At 46.0% G+C, this 21,540-nt stretch overlaps 1 protein-coding gene across 1 annotated transcript in view; it reads left to right on the plus strand.

Annotated features, from left to right (window-relative positions):
* Positions 1-14,331, plus strand: part of ENTHD1 (ENTH domain containing 1) — a 93,058-nt gene extending 78,727 nt beyond the window's left edge. The window contains exons 5-6 of the mRNA XM_090275323.1: positions 4,158-4,553; positions 13,742-14,331. Of these exons, the coding sequence (XP_090131449.1) occupies positions 4,158-4,553; positions 13,742-14,331 (986 nt within the window). The remainder of the gene's footprint in view (positions 1-4,157; positions 4,554-13,741) is intronic.
* The last annotated feature ends 7,209 nt before the right edge of the window (positions 14,332-21,540 follow it).

A 21,540-nucleotide genomic window follows, 5' to 3' on the forward strand; every position in this document is an offset into this window, starting at 1 on the left:
TTAATGTGTTTTATTGATTAAAATATTACATTTGTGCCAATTTCCCTTCCCTCTGCTCCCCTCCACCCGGTGGCCCCCTCCCTCCAGTTGTCCCCCCCTTTTAGATTATGTCCATTAGTTGTGCATACAGTTCCTCCCAACCTCTGTCTATTCCCTTCCCTCCTACCATGATACCCAATTCCTATATCATCTCCCTCCCTCTCCCCACTCCCCCTCCCTGTTGACCTCCCCCCACTATGCTTCCCTTACCCACAGTTCCTTTTCCACTCTCGTTGCCTGTTTCGTTTGCCTTTGTTTCATCTCCCTATCTTCTGTTATTTAAACCAGTCCCTTTAACTTCTCATATAACAGTGGTTTGGATCTAATGAACTCTTTCAGTTTTATTTTGTCCTGGAAACACTTTCTCTGTCCTTCTATTCTGAATGACAATTTCGCTGGATAGAGTATTCGTGGTTGTAGGTTTTGGATTTTCATTACTTTGAATATTTCTTGCCAGTTCCTTCTTGCTTGTAGGGTTTCCCTTGAGAAGTCAGCTGATAGTCTAATTGGGACCCCTTTGTACATAATTCTTTTCTTCTCTCTTGCTGCTTTTAAGATTCTCTCTTTATCTTTAATTTTTGACATTTTGATTATAATGTGTCTTGGGGTGGTTCTCCCTGGGTCCAGTCTCTTGGGAACTCTCCTTGCTTCCTGGACCTGCAGGTCTATTCCCTTCCCCAAGTCTGGGAAGTTCTCCTTTATTATGTTTTCACTCAATTTTTCAAGTTCTAGTTCATCTTCCTCATTCTCTGGCAAACCAATGATTCTTATGTTGGGCCTTTTATAGCTGTCCCAGAGGTTTCTGATCGTCTCATTGTTGCTTCCTATTTCCTCTCGCTGCATTGGTTGACTGCTTCTTCCTTCTCCATATTCCAGTTTGTTGAAATGAACTCTGGATTCCTCACCATCTGTCTCGTACATGGTTTTGTTCCTTTCGTTATGAAAGTTTTTCGCTTCTTTCATATCTTTTTCCTGCTCTTTTGTGAATTCTGTAAGCCACCTGATAACAATGGCCCAGAACTGAGCCTCTGACAGGTTTCTTATCTGTTCATCTGTCAGGTTCTCTATCTGCTGCCTGGTGAGCTGCACCACCGGGATCTCTATAGTTGTCTGCCTCATTTTGACAGATGCGTTTTGTTTTCCTGGGCTGGCTGTCGGGGGCGGTGCCTGTGTACTCGTAATGACCCAGCGACCGGCGCCCTTTGGCGTCACAAGTCAGCGCCCGGCGCCTGTCTGCGACCTATTTCGCAGCCCTGTGGTGCTTTCTTTCTTTGGGGGCGGGGGTCCAAAATGGATACACACAGTTATTCCGCTAGGAGACCGGGATCCGTCCTCCCGCGCCCCTGGGCCTCACTGTTCAAGGCGATGCTGCGACTGCTCTCCCCAGCGCCCGGAGTCGCGCACCGGCAGGGGCTTGATTGGAGTCGCGCCAAGCCTCCGGGCTTTTTCGCCGCCCCGCCCCCGCCGCCGCTCCGCAGACAGCTTTGCCTTCTTTAACTCTTACCTGCCCAAATGGCACCGCTGGTTTATAACTTCATGTGTTGGGCTTCCGTGTAGCTTTATTTTCTGGAATTTCTAGTTATCCTTTGTTTTGAAGTAGTTGTATTCCTATCTGGTTGTAGAGGGAGACCTAGCGTGTCCGTCTAAGCCTCCATCTTGGCCGGAAGTCCCTGATCATTCTTATTTTTAGGCTTCCTATCTAGTATTCATCTTTATACACAAAAATCAACATAAAGTTGATACTAGATCACTTACAATCAAGTAATTATTAAATTGAACAAATATTTGCAGACTTCCAGCGTGCGAAAACATGGTGAAGGCTATAAAGTTAGAATGCAGAAAATTAATATGATGTGTGACACGCTCTATGCCACATAAAATTAGGTGAGGAAAACGAGTTTGCCACAATAAATATTTACCCTTCCAGAGAAGCAAAGCATTAGGGTGGAATGATAGAGGGGATTAGAAATATCAATAGCTTGCCAGAGGTAGTAATTATTTGAGATGGTCCTTGAGCAATTGATAGGATTTAAATGAATAGAGAAGGGGGAGGGGGTGTTCCAGCGTTGGAGGACAGGGTGAGAAACCAACAGCGATAAAGATAAGCGTGGATTAACACGGAGAATGAGGACACAGGGACCCGAGCGAACACGGGGTGTGTAATGAACAGGAGGGCCTGCCCGAGGGCTCGTCTCCTAGGAGCAGTGATAGAAAGTAAGCACCAGAGGATCTTTAAAACTCAAGGAATGTAGACCTCGTCACCGAAACAAAGGGGAGCTTTGGAAGGATGTTTGGGAAACAGCAGTGACTAATGGAAGAGGGTTAACCTGGCGCCCCGCGCGGAAAGGGGGGGTGTGGCGAGGCTGAGGTGGACACGCCCAGTGTAACGTGCTTTCCAGCACCTTCGGGCCTCTTCCGCTTTGTCCAGGTCCACGTTTTTTCTTGTAGGTAATCTTCTATGCATTCAGAACCGTTATTTTTTATCTTGCATGCTTTTGTCTTTTAGATTATGCAAATTAGGAGTATTCTAGAAGTGGTTTCCATCTACCAGTGTTCCATTTCCTTTCGTTAATTATTAAGGAAACTATGTTCAATTTAGAAAAACAAAGGCATTACTTTTTCTCTATCCTTGTGCTTCGGTTTGTCTTCTCACTCAGTGAGCGTCTGTTGACCACCCCCTCTGTGAACGGCACGCGTAGGTGCTGGGATGCGAAGGGGGCTCCTCATAAGGTCGGGGGAAGCCTTGTAATAAACGAGATGAACTGTTAAGAGTTTTTCCCAGGGCTCCAAACAGGACACGGTCAGACAGACAACAACACGGTACAGGGAGGAGAGAAAAGCATCAGAAGGTGATGCTAGAATTGAGTTTTAAACGGTGAGAGATTTGGAGGTGAGAAGGTTGGAAACAAGCGGACTTCCTGGCAGAGGCAGTGATGTAGTTCCCTGAACTGTCTAACGGGCATACGGGCAGCGTCTTTGCCCAGACTGGCTTCCAACTGTGGACAGAAACGGAAAGGAAGGTTTTCACAATCAAAGAAAATTTGCTTTTCTTTCACAACTCAGTGCCTGAAAGGGATGATGCAAGCACAGAAATGTGCTTTTTGAGGTACCTTGTGATATATAAACACCTGATAGCAAACTGCATGATTCCTGTACCATCTTCTCCTTCGGAAGCTTCAAACGACAGAATCTTCCTTTTGCCCTCTCTCACCCAGTTATGCCCCTAATTTCCTGAACTCTCTTAGAAATAAATTTCTTTCTTTCCGTGTTCAACTTCAGATGAAAGTATTTGAGAGTGTGCCCTGGCACTGCGTGCGTGTTGGTAACAATCTGCACCTGGAAATTTGGACCAGACTCATAATTCATAGATTAAAAAGATACTCTGATATCTGACCCACCTTCAATTTCAGTTCCCTATAACTCCTCCAGTTTCTCCCATTTGTAATAAATATTATCTGTCTGTTGTAGTCCAAGTACTTTGTTTTATTCTGGGTATTTTGGTGATATTAATAAATAAAGTGGACAAAGATCCCCGGCCCAATGGAACGTACATTTCAGTAATCATCACAACGCTCTGAGAGATCGCGTCTTTTCTCTCATGTAGACAAAGGATTTATTAAAATTAGGCTGCTGCCTAAAGTAGTGATTTTTCTTTTGTGGGCTTTGCAGAGACATTGGGGCAAGAGGACATTTTTTATCTCATGAGAAAAATACTTTTTTTTTCTTTGTAGCTGGGGCTTCTGTAAGGATAGACCAGTGTGGTATGGCAAATTTTCTCTAGTTTATCTTGTAAAGAGGCGAAAGTTTGAAGGTACTAAATATATAGTAGTTTCAGAAACAGATAAGTAGGGGGAGGGGAAAATACTTTAAGACAAGTTATTTGAAGCTTTTCTTTCCTTGTGCTTCAGTGAGGAGCGATAAGGTAGCCACCAAATGACTAATGTATCAATTATAGTGTGGGTATACTTCACAAAGGCAGAATGGAAACACTGTAAGAAAGTAGAGAACTAAATAGGAGAGAATTCTGTTATGACATAAGAAATTGATTTATTAAAATTGGAATAGAGTGTTTTGAAATAGAGTGTTTTCAGTTTAATTTTTGATTTGTTATTTTACAGATGAGGCACCTACTCCCTCAGAAAATAAACCATCTCTGCAGAAAAATGGGAGTTCAGACAAGAAATCAGATAATACCATTACAAAGACTGTAACAGAAGACCCTTTGCAAATGCCTCTAGAAAAACAGTCAGCTGCAAAAGGTTCTGAAGCACTGACAACTTTACCAGCATTTTGGTCATCACGTAAAGAAGAGTCTATCAACCCAAATTTGAGAATATCCAAGTCAGAGTCTACTTTCTATAACCAGGCCTCTGTAGAGACACTCTATGTCTCTCCTTCATTCACAATGTTTGAGCCAGGGAAGGAGATTGTAATCAATAAGGACTCTCAGAAACCAACACCACTCAGCATCGTTCAGATGGACGGTGAAAACCTCAAGACCTTAATGACACAGGGTAAGTCTTTTTAAAAAAAAAAACACCACCACGAACAACAACAAAAACTCTTCTGAAGCATTCTTCATTTACTTTTCTCTGCTTTCTGCCCCTCTGTTTTGTTCCCACCTTTCATGCCCCATCCAGTGGTATTAAAGTGTACATGCCATAGGGGTACTTCTCCCACCCGTAACCATCCCAGTCCCCTCTGGTTCTTTCCAGAAGTACCCAAGAATTTCTCACTTAGTCTCAGGAACAAGCAAACTTCTATTCTTCCAGAAAGGGCATTCCAGGCTGAGGAGTCGTACAGAGTCGTGCCTGAGCAAAGCAATTCTGAGGCGCCCCAACTTATTCTCCGTAGGACATCCAGAATCGCCTGGTAACACATACTCCCCACTTAAACCAGAGACTGCCTGCCATGTTCCTAAAGTTCAACTAGCCTCCGGGCTCTGCCTGGTCTAGCTTCTGCCTCTTAGCGGCCTGATGTTCTTTCCATCCTCAAATAGACCATGTGGACTCCTGTTCCCTCTGACTTGTAATCCAGCCCTTCCCTAGTTCACTCTCACTCATCCGGTAGAGGTCAGCTCACACGGCACTTCTTCAAGATTCCCTGACCCCTAGATTATTTCCATTCCCCCAAATGCATGCTATCTTATATATATGCAAACTGTATCCTATAATCACCTCCGCTGCCTTGCGGCATACCTCTTCAGGGGAAAGGCTAAGGGAGTAAACCCCGACAGAAAATCCGGAGCCAGAGTCCCTAAGGTGGTTTGACGTTGTAGTCAACACCGGCAACTCCTGCGGCGCACCTGAAGCCAAGCTGTATTGACTCCATCTTTCCCTTGGACCCTTCAGCTGCGAAGAGAGGGGTGGTCTGCTGCATGGGCAACAGCAGACCCTCCATATCACCCTGCCCAGGCTCTGTAGCTTCAGCTTCACTGGAGAGGACGCTCCAGCGTCATCGCAAGATGTCGATTCAACACGGGAGGAGACAGATACCGTGTCACTCCCGAGTCGGACTGCACAGCCATTCTCGGCGGTGCAGATAGACTCTTAAGAAGCTACACCATCGTCTCTCGAGACGGACGGCTGCCGACAACGACGATCCTATAATTATCCTTCCTAGCACTTGCTGTCATTCTAATGAAATAGAATTACATGTGCGTTACGTTTTTCACGTCTGTCCCCCAAAGAGGAATGTCAACTTTATGAGGGAAGGAACCATGCCCTCCCGTTTACTATTTTGTCCTCAACACCAACCATAATGACTTGCCCTTAGAGAGCCCTCAACATTTCACAAGCAAACTAAAAGCAGCTTAGCAGGGAAGGAAGTGAAAATACATATGAAAAAGTAATAGAAGAAAACATTGGACAGTGAAGCCGGGTTAGATGATGAGGAGCTCTGTATGCCAGGTTAAGTGTGGCCATTATTTTAAAGACAGTGCAAGTCACTAAAGGTTTTGAGTCAGGTGAGCGGCTTTACAAATGTGTCTTAGGAAAATTACTCTGTCGGGGAGTGTGGAGGATTGATGGGTGGGGGATGAAATGGGGAGGCAGCACTTTAGAGGCTACTGTAGGAAAGGAACCCGGGTAAGGGATCGGAGTCGAGAGAGGGCGAGGTAGGGGGTGATGGAGCACGATCTGGGGGAGGTGACCCCGAATACAAAACAGAAAAGGCGTCACCTCATCCTGAGGCCCTGTAAGGAAGGAGGAGAAAGGCTGCATCAGGTGTGAGGGGAGGGTTTGTTGATTTTAGTAATGAAAATGCATTGAGCTTCCAGGCGCCCTACAGTGTATGTCTTGGCCTCTGTGTCTTACTGTCTGAGGCTGTGAGAGTGACGCAGTGGCTATGGAGAGGCTGGGAAAGACTAGAATAGCCCCGCTAGGGAATGGGAGGGGGAACGGATAAGGCACTGGTGGGAGGGAGGAGTCCTAATCTCTGGGTCCTATGCTTTTCTCTGCTAATGCTGAGCAGCGGAGGTGGGAATGAAAGAGACAGTCACTTGCATTGGAATTGGATTGGGACAGGGATTGGCAGAATACAGCTTCTGGGCCCAGCCTGGCCCACTGCCTGTTTTTATAAACAAAGGTGTATTGGGATACAACCACACTAATTGGTTTACATACGGGCTTTGGCTGCTTTCAGGCACGTAGGTCCCACAAAGCCCAGAATGGTTACTCTCCGGCCCCCTACGGCGAGGTCTGCCGACTCCTGATCAGGAACCAGCAGCAAGTAAGGCAGGAGACGCCGCAGTGCCGGGTGGCCAGAAAGTAGTTAAGGTGGCGGATAAGGGGGATCTAGGCTGGATGAGAAAGGAGGCGGAGCCAGGCAAGTTCTGGTAGCGTGAGAGGAAATACAAGAACCACTGAACTTGTTTTCTCAATGAGGCCAAAGGTAGACGTACTCAAAGGAATGAGGGGCGGGGGGACATGGAGAAGGAGAGGAACCGTGGCGCACAGTGTTTCAGAGGGATGACATGTTCTAGGGAGCGCACGGAGGAAGAGCTGATGGTCATTGCGGTTGAGGAATTTAAGACACGAGGAGGCGAGGGCGGGTGGCTGGTCTCCGTGGGTGCTGGCCTCACTTGGGGTGACGGAAGATAAAGAAGGTGGTACAGGAGCCCGACCCCCTCCTTCCGTGGTTTTGCATTTCAAATTTTCACTTACTGCTGGTTAACAGTGATTCAAAAATATTCAATGGACAATTCCAGAGATAAACAATTTAAGAAACAATTCAGACGTTTTAAGCTGCACATTGGTCTGAGTGGCATGGTGCGATGTCATGCCCTGTCCCTTCACCCCGCCCAGGACATTGATCATCCCTTTGCTGAGCTTGTCTGCGTTGATAAATACCCGCCCGTCAGTCACTGAGGAGCCGTCCCGCCGGGCAGGTGGACTGTCCCGGCAGCGCAGTGCGCGTGTTCCCGCCTCCCTTACCTTCCTCAGGAATGGTCCCGAAGCACGACAGCAGTGACGCTGACAATTAGCACGCGCCAAAGGGAAGCTAGAAAGCGCTTCTTTTAAATGAAAAGATAAAGGTTCTTGACTTACTAAGGAAAGAAATCATATGTTAAGGTTGCTAAGATCTATGGTAAGAATAAATCTAACTGTAGGTTGTGAAGAAGGAAAAAGAATTTTATGCTAATTTTGTTGTTGCAGCTCAAACCGCGAAAGTTAGAGCCACAGGGGATGGTAACTGCTTAGTTAGGATGGAAAGGCCTTAAATCTGCGGTTGGAAGACATGCGCAGAAAACATGTTCCCCCTGACACCACCGCGCTGCCTCAGAAAGCAGTGAGCCCGTAAAGAAACTACAACAGGGGATCCCCTGAAATGAGTGGCCACATTCGCAACACTTTTATTGCATTATATTGTTATAACAGTTCCATTTTATTATTGTTGTTCATTTATTGCTGTGTCTAATTTATAAATTAGACTTTATCATAAGTATGTATGTATAGGAAAAACAATACAACTGACCCTTGAACATCGTGGGCGTTTAGGGGCACCAACACCCACCTGAATAGTTGAAAATCCTATAAACATGACCTTTGACCCCCCAAAAACTTAACGACTAATAACCTACTGCTGACCAGAAGCCTTACTGACCAATAAACAGTCATTTAACACATAGTTTTCATGTTAAATGTAGTAGATACTGTATTCCTACAATAAAGTGAGCTAGAGAAAAAGAAAACATTATTAAGATCAAAAGGAAAACACATTTATAGTACTTATTGATAAAAATCTGAATATAAGTGGATCTGCAATGTTCAAGGGTCAGCTATAAATACAGGCCTTGGAACATGTCCCCCGAGGATAATGGGGGACTGCTCTATCTATCTTCTGGTTTTAAGAAGTATTTGTTTATAGGAAGTGTCTTTTGCAATAATGAGCTGGGCAAGTTAAAAAATGCTTGCACACTCACGTTTTAGCACATCTTAAATCTCAGGGAGGCTGCCTAAGGCAGCTTCCTAACACACCTTGATATTTCCACTGAAGGAGAGGGATGGATTTGCTGCAGCAACCTTTTGACCTTTTAATACTAAGTCATTCTGTTCTTAGAACAGCCCACTCCTTCTGCTCCTCTGTTTAAATTTTGTTAGCTGCAGCTCAAACTATTCTTTTAGGTCAACAGATACCTTAGCATGCACACTTAAAAAGGAACAAAGAGCCCGTGGATTCTGAGAAGCCAGATCTGGTGGCAGGTGCTTGTTCATGTTCTCATAGGCCTGGTCAGTGCATGCTGCTGCCCTGGGCTTGCTTTCCTTGTTTTTTTTTGGAGGGAAAAAAAAAACTCTGTACTTTCTCATGTTGGGATGATGGTGAGGTTCTCTCTGGCTTCCTCCTTTGTTTCTGTTTCTCACTGGTTCCTTTTTATATTTTATTCTGGTTTTCAGTAGTATTCTATATTTTTTCAGTTCATCTTTGCTGGGAAAAGAAACCAAACACCACACACAAACACACAGACACACACACACACACACTCATAGGACGCAGTAACTATGCCCTTTTCCTTTTTGTCTCTAAAAGGCTCCAGAGCCAGAAAAATTAGGGATTTCCTTAAAAGAAATGGGAAAAATTATAGAAAACAGTCCTGCAAACCATCTGAGCTAACCCTGAGCTACTGGCGGCTGGTTCGGAAGCACCGTGCTGAAGGCAGCCTTATCCCACTGGGAAGCGGCGGCCCAGCTGCTGGCTACGCACCGCCCCCGCCCCCGCCCCCGCCCCTGCCGCCGCAACACTTCTGGCAACTCTTATAGGTGCCCGCTTTCATCACCCCAAAGAACCCTGTTTTCGTTAGCCGTTCCTTCCCGTTTCTCCCTCTCCCTAACTCTTGCAACCACTCATCTACTCTCCATCTCTAAGGATCTGCCTATTCTGGACATTTTATATATTGGAATCTACAGCACGTGGCTTCGTGTCTGTCTTCTTTCACTTTGCATAATGTTTTCAAGGTTCGTCCATGTTGTAGCATGTATCAGTACTTTGTTCCTTTTTATGGCTGGATACTATTCCATTGTATAGATGAACACATTTTACCGATACACTCATCAGTCGATGAACATTTGAGTTGTTTCCCCTTTGGGCTATTATGAATAATTCTGCTATGAATGTTTGTGTAAAATATCACATTTTTTAACCACTGGAAAAAATCAGAATATTTAAAGTTGTAGGCCTGACCGGTGTGGCTCAGTGGACTGGGTGCCAGCCTACGAATCAAGAGGTCACCAGTCTGATTCCCTGTCAGGGCACATGCCTGGGTTGTGGGCCAGGTCCCCAGTTGCGGGTGTGTGAAAGGCAACCAATTGAGGTACCTTTTTGCACATCGATGTTTCTCTCCCTCTCTTTATCCCTTCCTTCCCTTCTCTCTAAAATAAATAAATAAAATCTTTAAAATTGTAATATAATAATGATGTAATATAATAATGTTTCAGGATTACTCATGAGTTTAAAAGGTTAGAGATAACAGAGCATTTGGGATAGTTTTATCGGCGCTATCTCCAGGCGCATGCAGCATTAATTGGTGTGCCTATATCCCACAATGAGATTTTAAAATACAGCCACTTATTGCAGCTTATTTGCAATAATTGCTGTGTTTCAGCTTTGGGAGAGAAACTGCATAAAGGGGAGGAATGTTAACAAGATACCCAAACAACTCTGGGTGAGCCAAGAAGGCTAAAGGCGCGGGCAGGGAGACGCGCCCCGGGGGGCAGCCTGAAGTGCCCGGGACAGCTGCGGAGTGTTTGGAAACAGAAGTAAATTGGTGCCCAGCAATTAGAGATGAAGTGGCTCTTTATGAGCAGAGGCACCGTGTAGCCTGTGAATCAAAGCTGCAAAACCGTAAACAGGGACAAGCTATTTAGTCAGTCGTCGCCGCCACAGAGGAAACGGAAGGCGGACGAACGTCAGAAAGCAGTGATTCTCAGACGTTAGCACACCCCAGAGACACCTGGAGGTTTGTTAAAACTCAGCTTTCTGGGCCCCGCCCTCGGTTTCTGATTCAGCTGGTCTGCGGCGGGGCCCAAGCCTTCACTCTGACAATTACCCAGGTGCTGAGGCTGCTGCTGCTAGTGGTGGGTCAGGGACCAACTTTGAGAACCACGAACATAGAGTTAAATGCCAGGTACTTTAACCACACTGTGTATATGTGACTAACATAACTGTGTTATCTTCATAGATAAGGTAATGCTATATTAATATTTGACTCAAATATTATTTCCTCCTGGCCTACTTAAGTGTTTCTCATTAAAATTATTGTTCCTGACTGGAGTGAACTATTTCTAGAATAGTTTCTCGGTCATTTAACAGCTACGTTTGGGTCCTAGAATTTCAGAGTCTCATCAAGGGCGTGCGGTTCTGTCCACCTGAAGCATGGATCTCGCCTGACAGTTCTGCCCAGGGGCCATGCAGGCTGGGCCAGGGCCGTGCAAGTGTGAGGCAACTTGCCATTTCCCAAAGCAGCTCATTTTGTGTGCAGAGAACCATTAGAAAGTTTCCTTTTTTAAACTAGGCTAAAATCTGTTTTCCTATAACTTTCACCTGTTAACCCCAGTTCTAACTCATGCACAATATGAGAAATGGAATATAAATATTGCTAAGGCTTTGTGACTACCTCCTAATAATTAAATATAGCCTCTCACCCTTTCTCCCACTCTCCCTTTTTGGGTAAAGATTTGCATGTATATCGATCATTCCTTATAGATCAGATGTCAAGTCCTCTTATCCCCTCATCTTCTTGGTTGCCTGCCTTCTAAATTTTATACCCATAATTTACCATAATTCTATAATAAAGTAAAAGTAACTCTGATGTAGCAGAATGGTGTAGACATGTAACATAATCATTGAGATCATATGCTATGATATTAGAGACAAATTTAAGTCTCATCCCCGCCCATTTTTTGCCTTGTGATCTTGGGAAAGTGTTTTAGCCTCTTCAAGATTTCTTTGCCTCATTTTATTTTATTTTTTAAGTATATTTTATTGATTATGCTATTACAGTTGTCCCAATTTTTTCCCCTTTGCTCCTCTCTGCCTGGTACCTGCCTTCCCTCCAGTAATTCCCCTCCTCCCTTAGTTCATGTCCATGGATCATGCATATAACTCCTTTGGCGTCTCCATTTCCTGTACTATTCTTAATACCTCCCTGTCTATTTTGTATCTACCAGTTATGGTTCTTGGTCCCTGCACCTTTTCCCCCATTCTCCCCTTTCCCCCTCCCCACTGATAATCCTCCATATGATCTCCATGCGTATGGCTCTGTTCCTATTCTAGTTGTTTCTTAGTTTGTTTTTGTTTGTTTGTTTTAGATTTATTTTTTGATAGTTATGAGTTTGTTGTCATTTTACTTTTCATAGTTTTGATCATTTTTTTCTTAAATGTGTCCCTTTAACGTTTCATATAATAAGGGCTTGGTGATGATGAACTCCTTTAGCTTTACCTTGTCTGGAAAGCACTTTATCTGCCCTTCCATTCTAAGCGATAGCTTTGCTGGATAGAGGAATCTTGGTCGTAAGTCCTTGCTTTTCATCACATTGAATACTGCTTGCCAGTCCCTTCTTGCCTGCCAAGTGTCTTTTGAGAGATCAGCTGATAGTCCTATAGGCACCCCTTTGTAGGTAACTCTCTGCTTTTCTCTTGCTGCTTTTAAGATTCTCTCTTTATCTTGAACCTTTGGCATTTTAATTATGATGTGTCTTGGTTTGGTCCTCTTTGAGTCTAGCTTGTTTGGGACTCTCTGTGCTTCCTGGGCTTGTATGTCTATTTCCTTTGCCAAATTTGGGAAGTTTTCCTTCATTATTTTTTCACATAAGCTTTCAATTTCTTGCTCTTCCTCTTCTCCGTCTGGCACCTCTATGATTAAGATGTTGGCAAGTTTAAAGTTGTCCCAGAGGTTCCTGAGCCTCTCCTCATTTTTTTCTATTCTTTTCTCCCCATTCTGCACTGGTTGACTGTTTATTTCTTCCTTATGTTCCAAATCACTGATTTGAACCCCGGTTTCCTCCCCTTCACCATTGGCTTTGTGTGGATTTTCCTTCGTTTCATTTACCACAGCCTTCACTTATTGTCTTATGCATTTGCTGTACTCAAGCATATCTGTCAAGCCTGTGAGCATCTTTATCACCAGTGTCTGGAACTTTGCATCTGTTAGGTCGGCTATCTCCACATCTGTTAGGTTGGCTATCTCCTTGTCACTTAGTTCTCCCACTGGAACCTTGATCTGTTCCCTCTTTTGGACCATACTTCTCTGTCTCCTCATCTTGATAGGCTCCTGTGTTTGTTTGCCTCTGTGTCTTAGGTAGAGGTATCCCAACTGTTACATTAAGGTGCAGAGCCTTAGGGATTCATCAGAACAGGGTGACTCGGTTCACTATGTTGTGGCGCTGTGGGGGGGGGCGGGTCTTAGAGAGAACAATGCCACTTGCTCAGCACTCACCCCTTTTCCAGGTACTTCTCCCACTTCTGTATGGGACTGGTGCCCCTCTAGCTGTTGTCCTGGCCATTGTTCCCAGAGTGGGTGGGTCTGTGGACATTCTAGAACCATGGGAGCCCTTTAAACAAGAGGACTCTATTGAGAGACAGGCAGTTTCTGCCTCTGCCCAACCCCCACTGGTCTGCACAGTCAGAAGCAATGAGGCTTGATATTCCCTGGTGCTGGGACTGTGAGCTGCGTGATCTGGTGAGGAGATGGGAATGCTCCCCAGTGTCGCTCTTGACTTTTTAAAATGTGTAACTGTGCTTTCTACCAGCCTGCTGCTACCGCCACTGCTGCCACCACCACACCACATCCTCTCTGCCCCGGCTCCACCCCTCCTACCTGTCCGGATGAGTATTTCTTCTTTATGTCTTTACTTTTGGGATTTCCATGCAGCTCGATTTTCTGGAACTTCTGGTTGTCTCTAGTTTTGAGGTAGTTGTAGTCCTTCTTAGTTGTGGAGGGAGACTCAGCGTGTCTGTCTACACCTCCATCTTGACCAGAAGTCCTAGTTTCATTTTTATGGTATTATTTATATGTAATACATCTTTAGGTTTTCTCAATGTCATACTTTGGGTTTACTTAGGTTTATTATGATTACTTAGCATATAAAATTCCTAATAGGGTATTTACGTTGAGACCTTTCAAATAGAATTTTACATATAAAATTATTTTAGCTATTACTTTCATTTGTATATTGCATAATTTTTCTCTCTCATTTCTACATTTTAGTTTCAACCACTTCTGAGGTAACATCGTCCCTCTCTACTTTATCCATCTCATCTGACTCAGCCACTCTGAAAAAGTCTGCTTCTCTCTTACCTCCAGTTTTGGCCGGACCTTCCTTCTGGACTCTGTCCCATCAACAGTCTACTCCTGTCCCCTTTACAGATAAAGATAAGACAGCCATGGTCCATCACCCCTTTGTTCCTAGGGGTCCAGTGTCTTCTGATGAAGAAATGGACAGCTTAAGTCCACTGGAAGTTCTTCCAGATAACTCTGATTCTGCTAAAAAGAAGATAAGTCCTATTTCCAACAGCAATTGGGTAGAGTTTTCTACCCAAAATGTAGACCACTTCAGCTATTCTAGTGTTCAGACAACCGAAGGCCTGCTTGTGGAGCCTGAAGCAAACAATTCCATTCAGATTCTTCTAGGGGAGGTAAAAAATGCAATAGTCAAATTACATGAAGATCTGAGTCTGGTGATCCAAGAACTCGGGGTCATCAATCGCCATCTGGTAAGCATGGGTGGGAATAGCCTGCAAACAAGCACGGCTTCGCGGTCTGCCCCATCTTCCGAGGGGAGCTCAGAGCCAATCTAGTCATCCCGACAGCCCTTTCTGATAAAACTCACATGGTGCCACTTCCCAAGCACTAGGTTAACGTGTTATAGATTCTCGTTACTATGGCAAAATAGTGTGATGGTTTGATTTTTCTTTGTCAGGTTTACTGACAAGTATCTTTCACACCAAAAAATCCACTTGGGTAGTTTATTTTTAAGACAGAAAAGGCATCACCTTTGCTAGTATTTTCAGATTTAGATATTAGTTCATTTGAAACCGAAGAGAATTTTATTCTTCCATGCTCTGTACTTTAAATAAAAATACATTAAGCATTCGTGAAAGTTGCAGTAAGACTTCTAATGGGAAATGACTCCTATTTGAGAGCTTTGGGATAACTTGGCAGTAAGAAGTCCTTTATTTTTCATCTGTATGGAGCCTCATTGTTAACAAGCCTCTGCCTTGAATTCAGAAGACTAAGTCTGGGGTACACGTTTCACATGTTCTCGTGCTAGGTTTCTGGTTCTGCAAACCAAGGGCCAGATTCGTCCCCTTCTTATGGATGCCACATTGTTTGGGGGTTAAGTTGAGACAAACAGAACATGGAACCAGTGTTTTTATTGTTAATAGGCTCATATATTGCAAAGTGAATTCAAAAGCATATTTTTTTTCTTGTGTTTTTGAAAATAAATTCGGTATTTTCATCTTACAGTATCTTTTTAATTCATTTAGACGGCCTTTCAAATAGAACCGTCGCAATTACTATATTGACGGGCAGGACAATCCACTTTGGGGATTACAGGCCAATGCGTCTCACCCCTGTTGCACATAAGAATCACTGGAGACGCTTTTATTTTGTTTTATAGTTAGTTGAGAGGGCAGTGTAAGGCTCTGCATGTACCTCTTACTCCGTTTCAACAACTATCTAGGAAAGACTAAAGTGATACCGATAACTTTAAAGAAATATGTGACGGGTAAAAACTGTTCTAATGTCTGGGTGCCACTCCCAAACCAAAACTGATTTTCATCATTCAAACTGAGCCAAGAACTAAGGGGAACTGTTAACTCAAACACTCAGAAGCAGGAGGATATTTGGTGCATTTGAGGAAAATCCAGGAGGCCATTACGGCCTGTGTGCAGTGAGGAAAGGAGAGAGAGGGAGTCGTGCCAGATGGACAGGTTCTTGAAGACCATTGTTAGAATTTTCTAGAATACCCAGGTTAATCAAGACCTAAACTCCTCATAAGGGATAGATCATTTTCAATTCATTCTCATTGCGCAGCCATCAGGTTCGACTTTGTTTAAGGGGCATCTCTGGTTAGCCTGCCCACCCTGCGTGAGGGGATTTCTGTTCCCATCACCTTTCAAGGTTATCACAGTGATAGTTGGAACTTGTTGAACTCAACAAATGCCCGTAGGGAAGAGCGGCTTCTGCAGTCCTTTACCTGTGGGTCCCAGTGTTTTTCTGTGCCAATATTTATAAGACTCTGTACTAGGCCCTGGGGCTACAGTGGTGAGCAAACTCAGACACAGTTCCTGTCCTCACAGAGCTTGAGTTCTAGAGAAATTTGATAGATTAATCAAATCGTTTTTCAGAAATGTAAAGGAAAGGCGAACTAAACAGGCAACGAGAGTGGAAAAAGAACTATAGGGTACAATGTTCCAAACTCAAAGAGCATCGGGAGCTGAGTCACCCATTGACCCAGACTGATATCTGCATGGAGAACCCAAAGAACCCGGGTCAAATATGTGAACTTTAAAGCTGCGATTTATTTTACCGTCACATTAAACTATGTCCACTTGAAAAAAAAAAAAAGAAATGTAAAGGGCTCTGGCCTGGTGGATCAGTTGGCTGGAGCATCATCCTGTACACCAACGTTTCAGGTTTGATCCCTGGTTAGGGCACATACCTAGGTTGCAGATTTGATCCCTGGTCAGGGTGCCTATGGGAGACCACTGAGCAATGTTTCTCTCTCTCTCTCTCTCTCTCTCTCTCTCTGTCTCTCTCTCTCTCCCTCCCACACACACACACACTTTTCTCTCTGTAAAATCAATGAACTTATCTTTGGGTGAGGTTTTGTTTTGCTTTTTTCTTCAATGTAAAGGCTAATAGTTCTGGGGAAGGTTATTTAAGATTTGATCTGGCAAAGGAATTTTTAAGGAAGCACTTTTGAGCTGATATATGAATTCAACGATTTGTTAATTAGCATAACTAGCAAGCACTTATTTGGCGTTCTATTTAGCCAACACCATTAAAATAGAATAAACTTGACTCAAATTAAAAGTGGATATATTCTGATTGACTTTGCAATTATCTCAGATTTAAAATACTTTATTAAATGTTACTCTCTTAAGTACTTTACTTGGAACTTGAGGATCTTATAAGGCAGTCATACAAATATTTTACAGTTTACTTACTGTCAAATTACTCATATGTTTATTCTTTAAATATTTAAGCAGCACCCATTATGAGTAGGCAGCTTGCTGGGCATTGGGGACCCAGTGGTGAACAAGAAGGATATAGTCCTGTTTGTGAGTTATAGTTCAGTGGAGAGACAGAGAGGTAAATGGGTAATGAGAGTATAATGTGTACATCCTAAGAGTTTGGGAAGCACAGGACAATGTGGGGGGGCCTGGTAGAGAGGGACAACCAGCTCTGATTTGGGAGTCAAGGAATGCTTCCTGGAAGAAATCATGTACCAACTGAATTTGGAAGGAGAAGCAGGAGTTAGTCAAGCAAGAGGAGTTAGGGTAGAGAGGGAATTTTCCAGGCCGAGAGAGTAGCGTGTACGAGAGGTAGGAGCAAGAGGGAACGAGGTGAGTTTGGGGCTAGGCCGTTCAAAACCAGTGGGCGGGAAATCCGAGCATCTCAGTTCCCCTTCAGGCAGTGACACAGTCGGTGGTGCTGAAGTCGCATCATAGCCTGAATCACAGGAAAAGACTGAATGACAAGCACACGGATCAGATTGAAAATGACGTGTCACGGAAATTTGGGTATCAAAGGGTTCCCAAAATCCATCCACAAACTGATTAAAACAGACTTTAAAAGGGGGCTTGGGGGGCCTTGGTGACGCACCTCCCCACTGAATGAGGCCCTTGTGACAGTGGTTTGCCGCTGGCAGTGCAAGGGTCCCTCCTTTCGTGTAGCCTCATTTTAAAGACAAAGAGACTAGTGAGAAGGAGTCAGTGGAGGGAACGCAGTCAGTGTGCTGGGGACTGTTTTGCTAGGTGTCACTTTGTTTTTAATACAGTAGATGCTGAGATGTGATAAAAAGGGTTTAGAGATGTGGAACTGAGAAATTTTTATTTCTCGCAGAACACCAAGTAATTTGAGGAGGCCAATCCCATTACTGCTGTGGCAGAACACGTGTGCCGCCTTTTATCGGCAGGCAGGCTTGGGAGAGAGTGAATCGGCTCCGAAGAAACTAGGTTTTCAGGACGATTTTGTTTGGTGGTTTGAATTCTGTGTTCTCACTGATGGTGCAGAAAGTTCTCAAAGATATGGTAATTGTTGCGGAATGATGGCCTCAGGCGCTTGCAGCTATTCAAACAGTAAAATTCCATTATAAAATAACACAGTCCATGTGTCCCACTGCGCTGCCGCTGGGAACTGGGCTCCTGTAGCGCATGCCACATTGTCCCCTCAATGCAGAGCTCCCGCGGCAAGACGCAGAAGCGCAAGGTCTAGGACTTGGTGCTTAATTAAAAACGTGCGCTAAGAGATGGGGATGAGTGAAGGGTAAATGCCAGCAATGCTCTAAGCACTTTTCAGTTCTCTCAGCAGCCCTATAGGAAGGTCCTAGCATTGTCTCATTGCACATGAGAAAACAGAGGCTGAGAAAAGCTAAGGAGCTTGTCCAGGGTCACACAGGTAGTAAGGGTCAAAGCCGGGCCTTGAACCCTGGTCTTACTTGGTGTAGCACTTGTGCTGGGAGCCACTTGGTCACACTGACTCGCCATTCAAGGTGAGGGTGGCCAGCTGGGTGGCAGTGCTATTGCCAGGGATAGGAAAGTGGGGGGGAGGGGGGGACAGCCATGTCCACCTTCTCGGGGAGGAGCTGGAGCTCCTGCCCTCCACGCTTGCCCTCCCCAGCTGCCGCCTGCTCTCCAGCTGGTCACCCTGCCCTCCCCGCACTCCTAGGACCCCTCTGCAGAAGCTGCCTTCCCAGACCTTCTGGGTCTACTTCTGTTGGTTCCCCGGGTGGTGAAGAGCCATCTGCCTCCAGGCACCCTCCCTAGCCCTTCCTTGCCTTCTTCTGTGTCTAGACCCAAATTAGCAAAGGCAGGGGCAGAGCTAGAACATATTAAGATCTGGTTTGGAGAAGAAGAGGCTGTCCCACTTTTGCTTTTTCCTGGCTAATTAAACCTGGGAGATGTCATGGAGCCACACACGTGGGATTTTCGCCGGGGACTGGGTTTACTGGTTCACGCCAGCAGTAGAGCAGTTTCACTTCTGTGCCTCTGGAGTATACCATAGGCACTGGAAAGCCACAAAGAGCAACCCAGAAACAGCCGACAGAAATGAACAAAAAAAACTAGCTTTGAATTCAGTTACCTCTAACGGTAATACGTTCACACTATTTTTTGAAAAAAAGTGGTGGGGAGCATTTAGTGTCTCTTAGCGGTTAGCTTCCTTGTCTCTGTCGGTAACGATGGGATGCTTGCTTCACTCCCGCACCCCCGCGTGAGAGAGGCTCAGGGGGTGGCCACCAAGCCCAGGGGAGGGGCTGCTACTGGCCCTAAACTTGCCTGTCCCGCCTGTGTTTCCCCACACCCCGAAAAATGAAGAACTGCGGAAGGACTGAACTAGAAATGGTAACACACTAGATTAAGCCAAGTATGAAAATAAACACACAGCTTGAAAAGTACAAATTCCAGAGATAACGGGACCTAGCAAAAGGGCAGGAAACTAGCCCCTTCATAGGGGCAGAATGGCAGATCAATAGAGATCCACTGGGGGCAGGGGCTGCTGGCAGCTGGAAAGCCATTGCAGGAGGGACAGGATGGGACATAACTGAGAAGCTGATTTGAGGCTAAAGAGGCAGGAGTACCGGTGGGAGGTGGCCTGTGCTAGAGGCCTGGCTGCCCACCTCAGGGAGAGCACAGCCTGCAGGCTGATACTGGCAGGCTCACTCCCCCTCCGCCACCCTCACCCCCACCCCGTCCACTGCACCAGGACCATGAAAGAGGGCACAGTCCCCAAGGCTGTCAGGAAACATGAAGCCAAAACTTCCTACTATCAGGAAGCAAGGAGCCCTTACAGAATATGCATGAGCTGCGTATGTATCTTTGCCTGCCTTCTGCCTGTCTATCAAGCTCCACATGTGTGTCCCCCCTCCCCCAATAAACAGGAGCCTCTGGACCCCGCAGGGATGGAGGGATGGGCTTTTCCTGCCTGTGCAAAAACTGCAGAGGGGACAGGGCTGGAGGCGGCCTTCTGTGAGCTCCCCTCCTCTGTTGAGCACAGCTGTCCCAGGCCACTGGGTGTCTAGACAGATCTGTCTGCTTACTTGTTTGCTGGGAAACTCTGCTGAGCGTGGCCTATAAATTGTCACTGCTCTGGTGAAGGGGACAGCCGCATTAACAGCCTTAACCAGCCGCAGTCCCCATCAGGGACAGTAATGGCATTTGGCCAGTAAGTAAAGGTCCGAAGGCTCTTTTACCTGCCGTGTAGATTGGGATTGGCTGACGAGCCTCAACCCGAGGCCTGTAGATTTGCTCTTGAAAAGTATCTGTGGAAGCTGCAGCGGGGGGAACAGCACCCCGTCGCTGTGCTTACTGGTTATTTATCTCAGGTCTCCACTGCTCACAGTTCAATCCCCTGCGATCCTTCGAATCTCCCTGGCCTGCCTCTCCCTAGCGTTGGTAGGGCACTTGAATGCACTTCTCTTTTCTCTCACAGCTCTTCAGAGAGTCAGGCAGAGGAGGGCTTGGGGCCTCCGAGAGGCTGCGTCACCAGCTCAAGGTCACGCAGCCTGAGAAGCTGGGCTGGGACGCCTCCCCCAGGTGTGGGATGCTGGAGGCCTGGTCTGCCCACCAGGCCACCTCCAGCTCGCCTTCCTAAAGCACAGGGAAGTGTCGGGGTTCTAATCAGCTGCCACAACCTCACTGTGGGGTCTCTGCCCTTAAAATCACCTGTTATAATCTTACTCCCACAGATTACCTCTGTGTGAGCCATTAACACATTTCATCATCTCTAGCACGTGGGAATGAGTGTTTTCCTGTGGCTCCTTCATCAGAGCCAAGGTCATCAGAAACAGTGTTGCACAGACACCAGATACCTCACATTCTTGAGATGAGCCAGAAGGGGGGACGGCGATTATCACTCTGATTTTGTCTAGATGCCTAAATGACAGTCATTAGTGGGGTGAATTTCAGCGACTAATTTGCTGAAGTGGTCGGCAACACTCCTGCTGTTTGACATTGGAACATGAGCCGTATCTGCCAGCTTCTCAGTCCATCACCATAACCACGCGGAAAAATAGAGAGGCTTGCATATTGATAAGCCATTAATTAATTAATTGAAATTCCAAATTGTAAAGAACGTTAAAATAACCTCAGGGGTGGGCAAGGTTAGGCGTGAGCAGGTGCCTCTCCGTGATTTCTCTCTTCCGTGTGTGTGGCTCGCCCTGCGTGCGGCCCGTGGGCCAGCCGGGCGCCCCGCTCTCCAGCCTGTGAGGCCAGTCCAGCCCCCGGCTGGCAGCACAGCAGAGCTAGCTGGAAGTGTGATGAGAACATTGTCTTCACCACAGCTCCCTTGGGATGAAGGGCGAAGGTGACTGCCAGTGGCAATACAGTGATACCAGAGATGTCACCAAAGCCCCCCTCCAGCGGAGGGGTTCGACCTGGTTCTGCTCAGGAGGTGGCCTGTCCCAGCCTCGACCGGAGCTGAATGCTCCAACAGGAGAAGGGGAAGCTGAAGCCCCTGCCACGACCCCTGCATTCCTGTCCTGGAGCTGCCAGAACAAAGTGCCAGGAACGTGTGGCTTACAGTAACAGAAATTGAACGTCTCCCAGTCCTGGAGGCCCAGAGTCTGGGAGCAAGGTGTCGGCAGGGCTGGCTCCTCCCGAGGCTGTGAGGGAGAGAGTCCCAGCACCCTCCCAGCTTCTGGTTCTCCACACTGCGGCGCCCTTAGTGCGCAGATGCCTCACTCCCGTCTTCCCCTCTCCCGGCCTCCGCCCTGTGTCTCTTCGCGTGCCTCCCTCGGTGCATGTCTGTCTCTGTGTCCAGATTTGCCCTTTCAATAAGGA

This window comes from Furipterus horrens, unplaced genomic scaffold (genome assembly GCF_987537825.1).
Source record: "Furipterus horrens unplaced genomic scaffold, mFurHor1.1.pri manual_scaffold_4, whole genome shotgun sequence".
NCBI lineage: Eukaryota > Metazoa > Chordata > Mammalia > Chiroptera > Furipteridae > Furipterus > Furipterus horrens.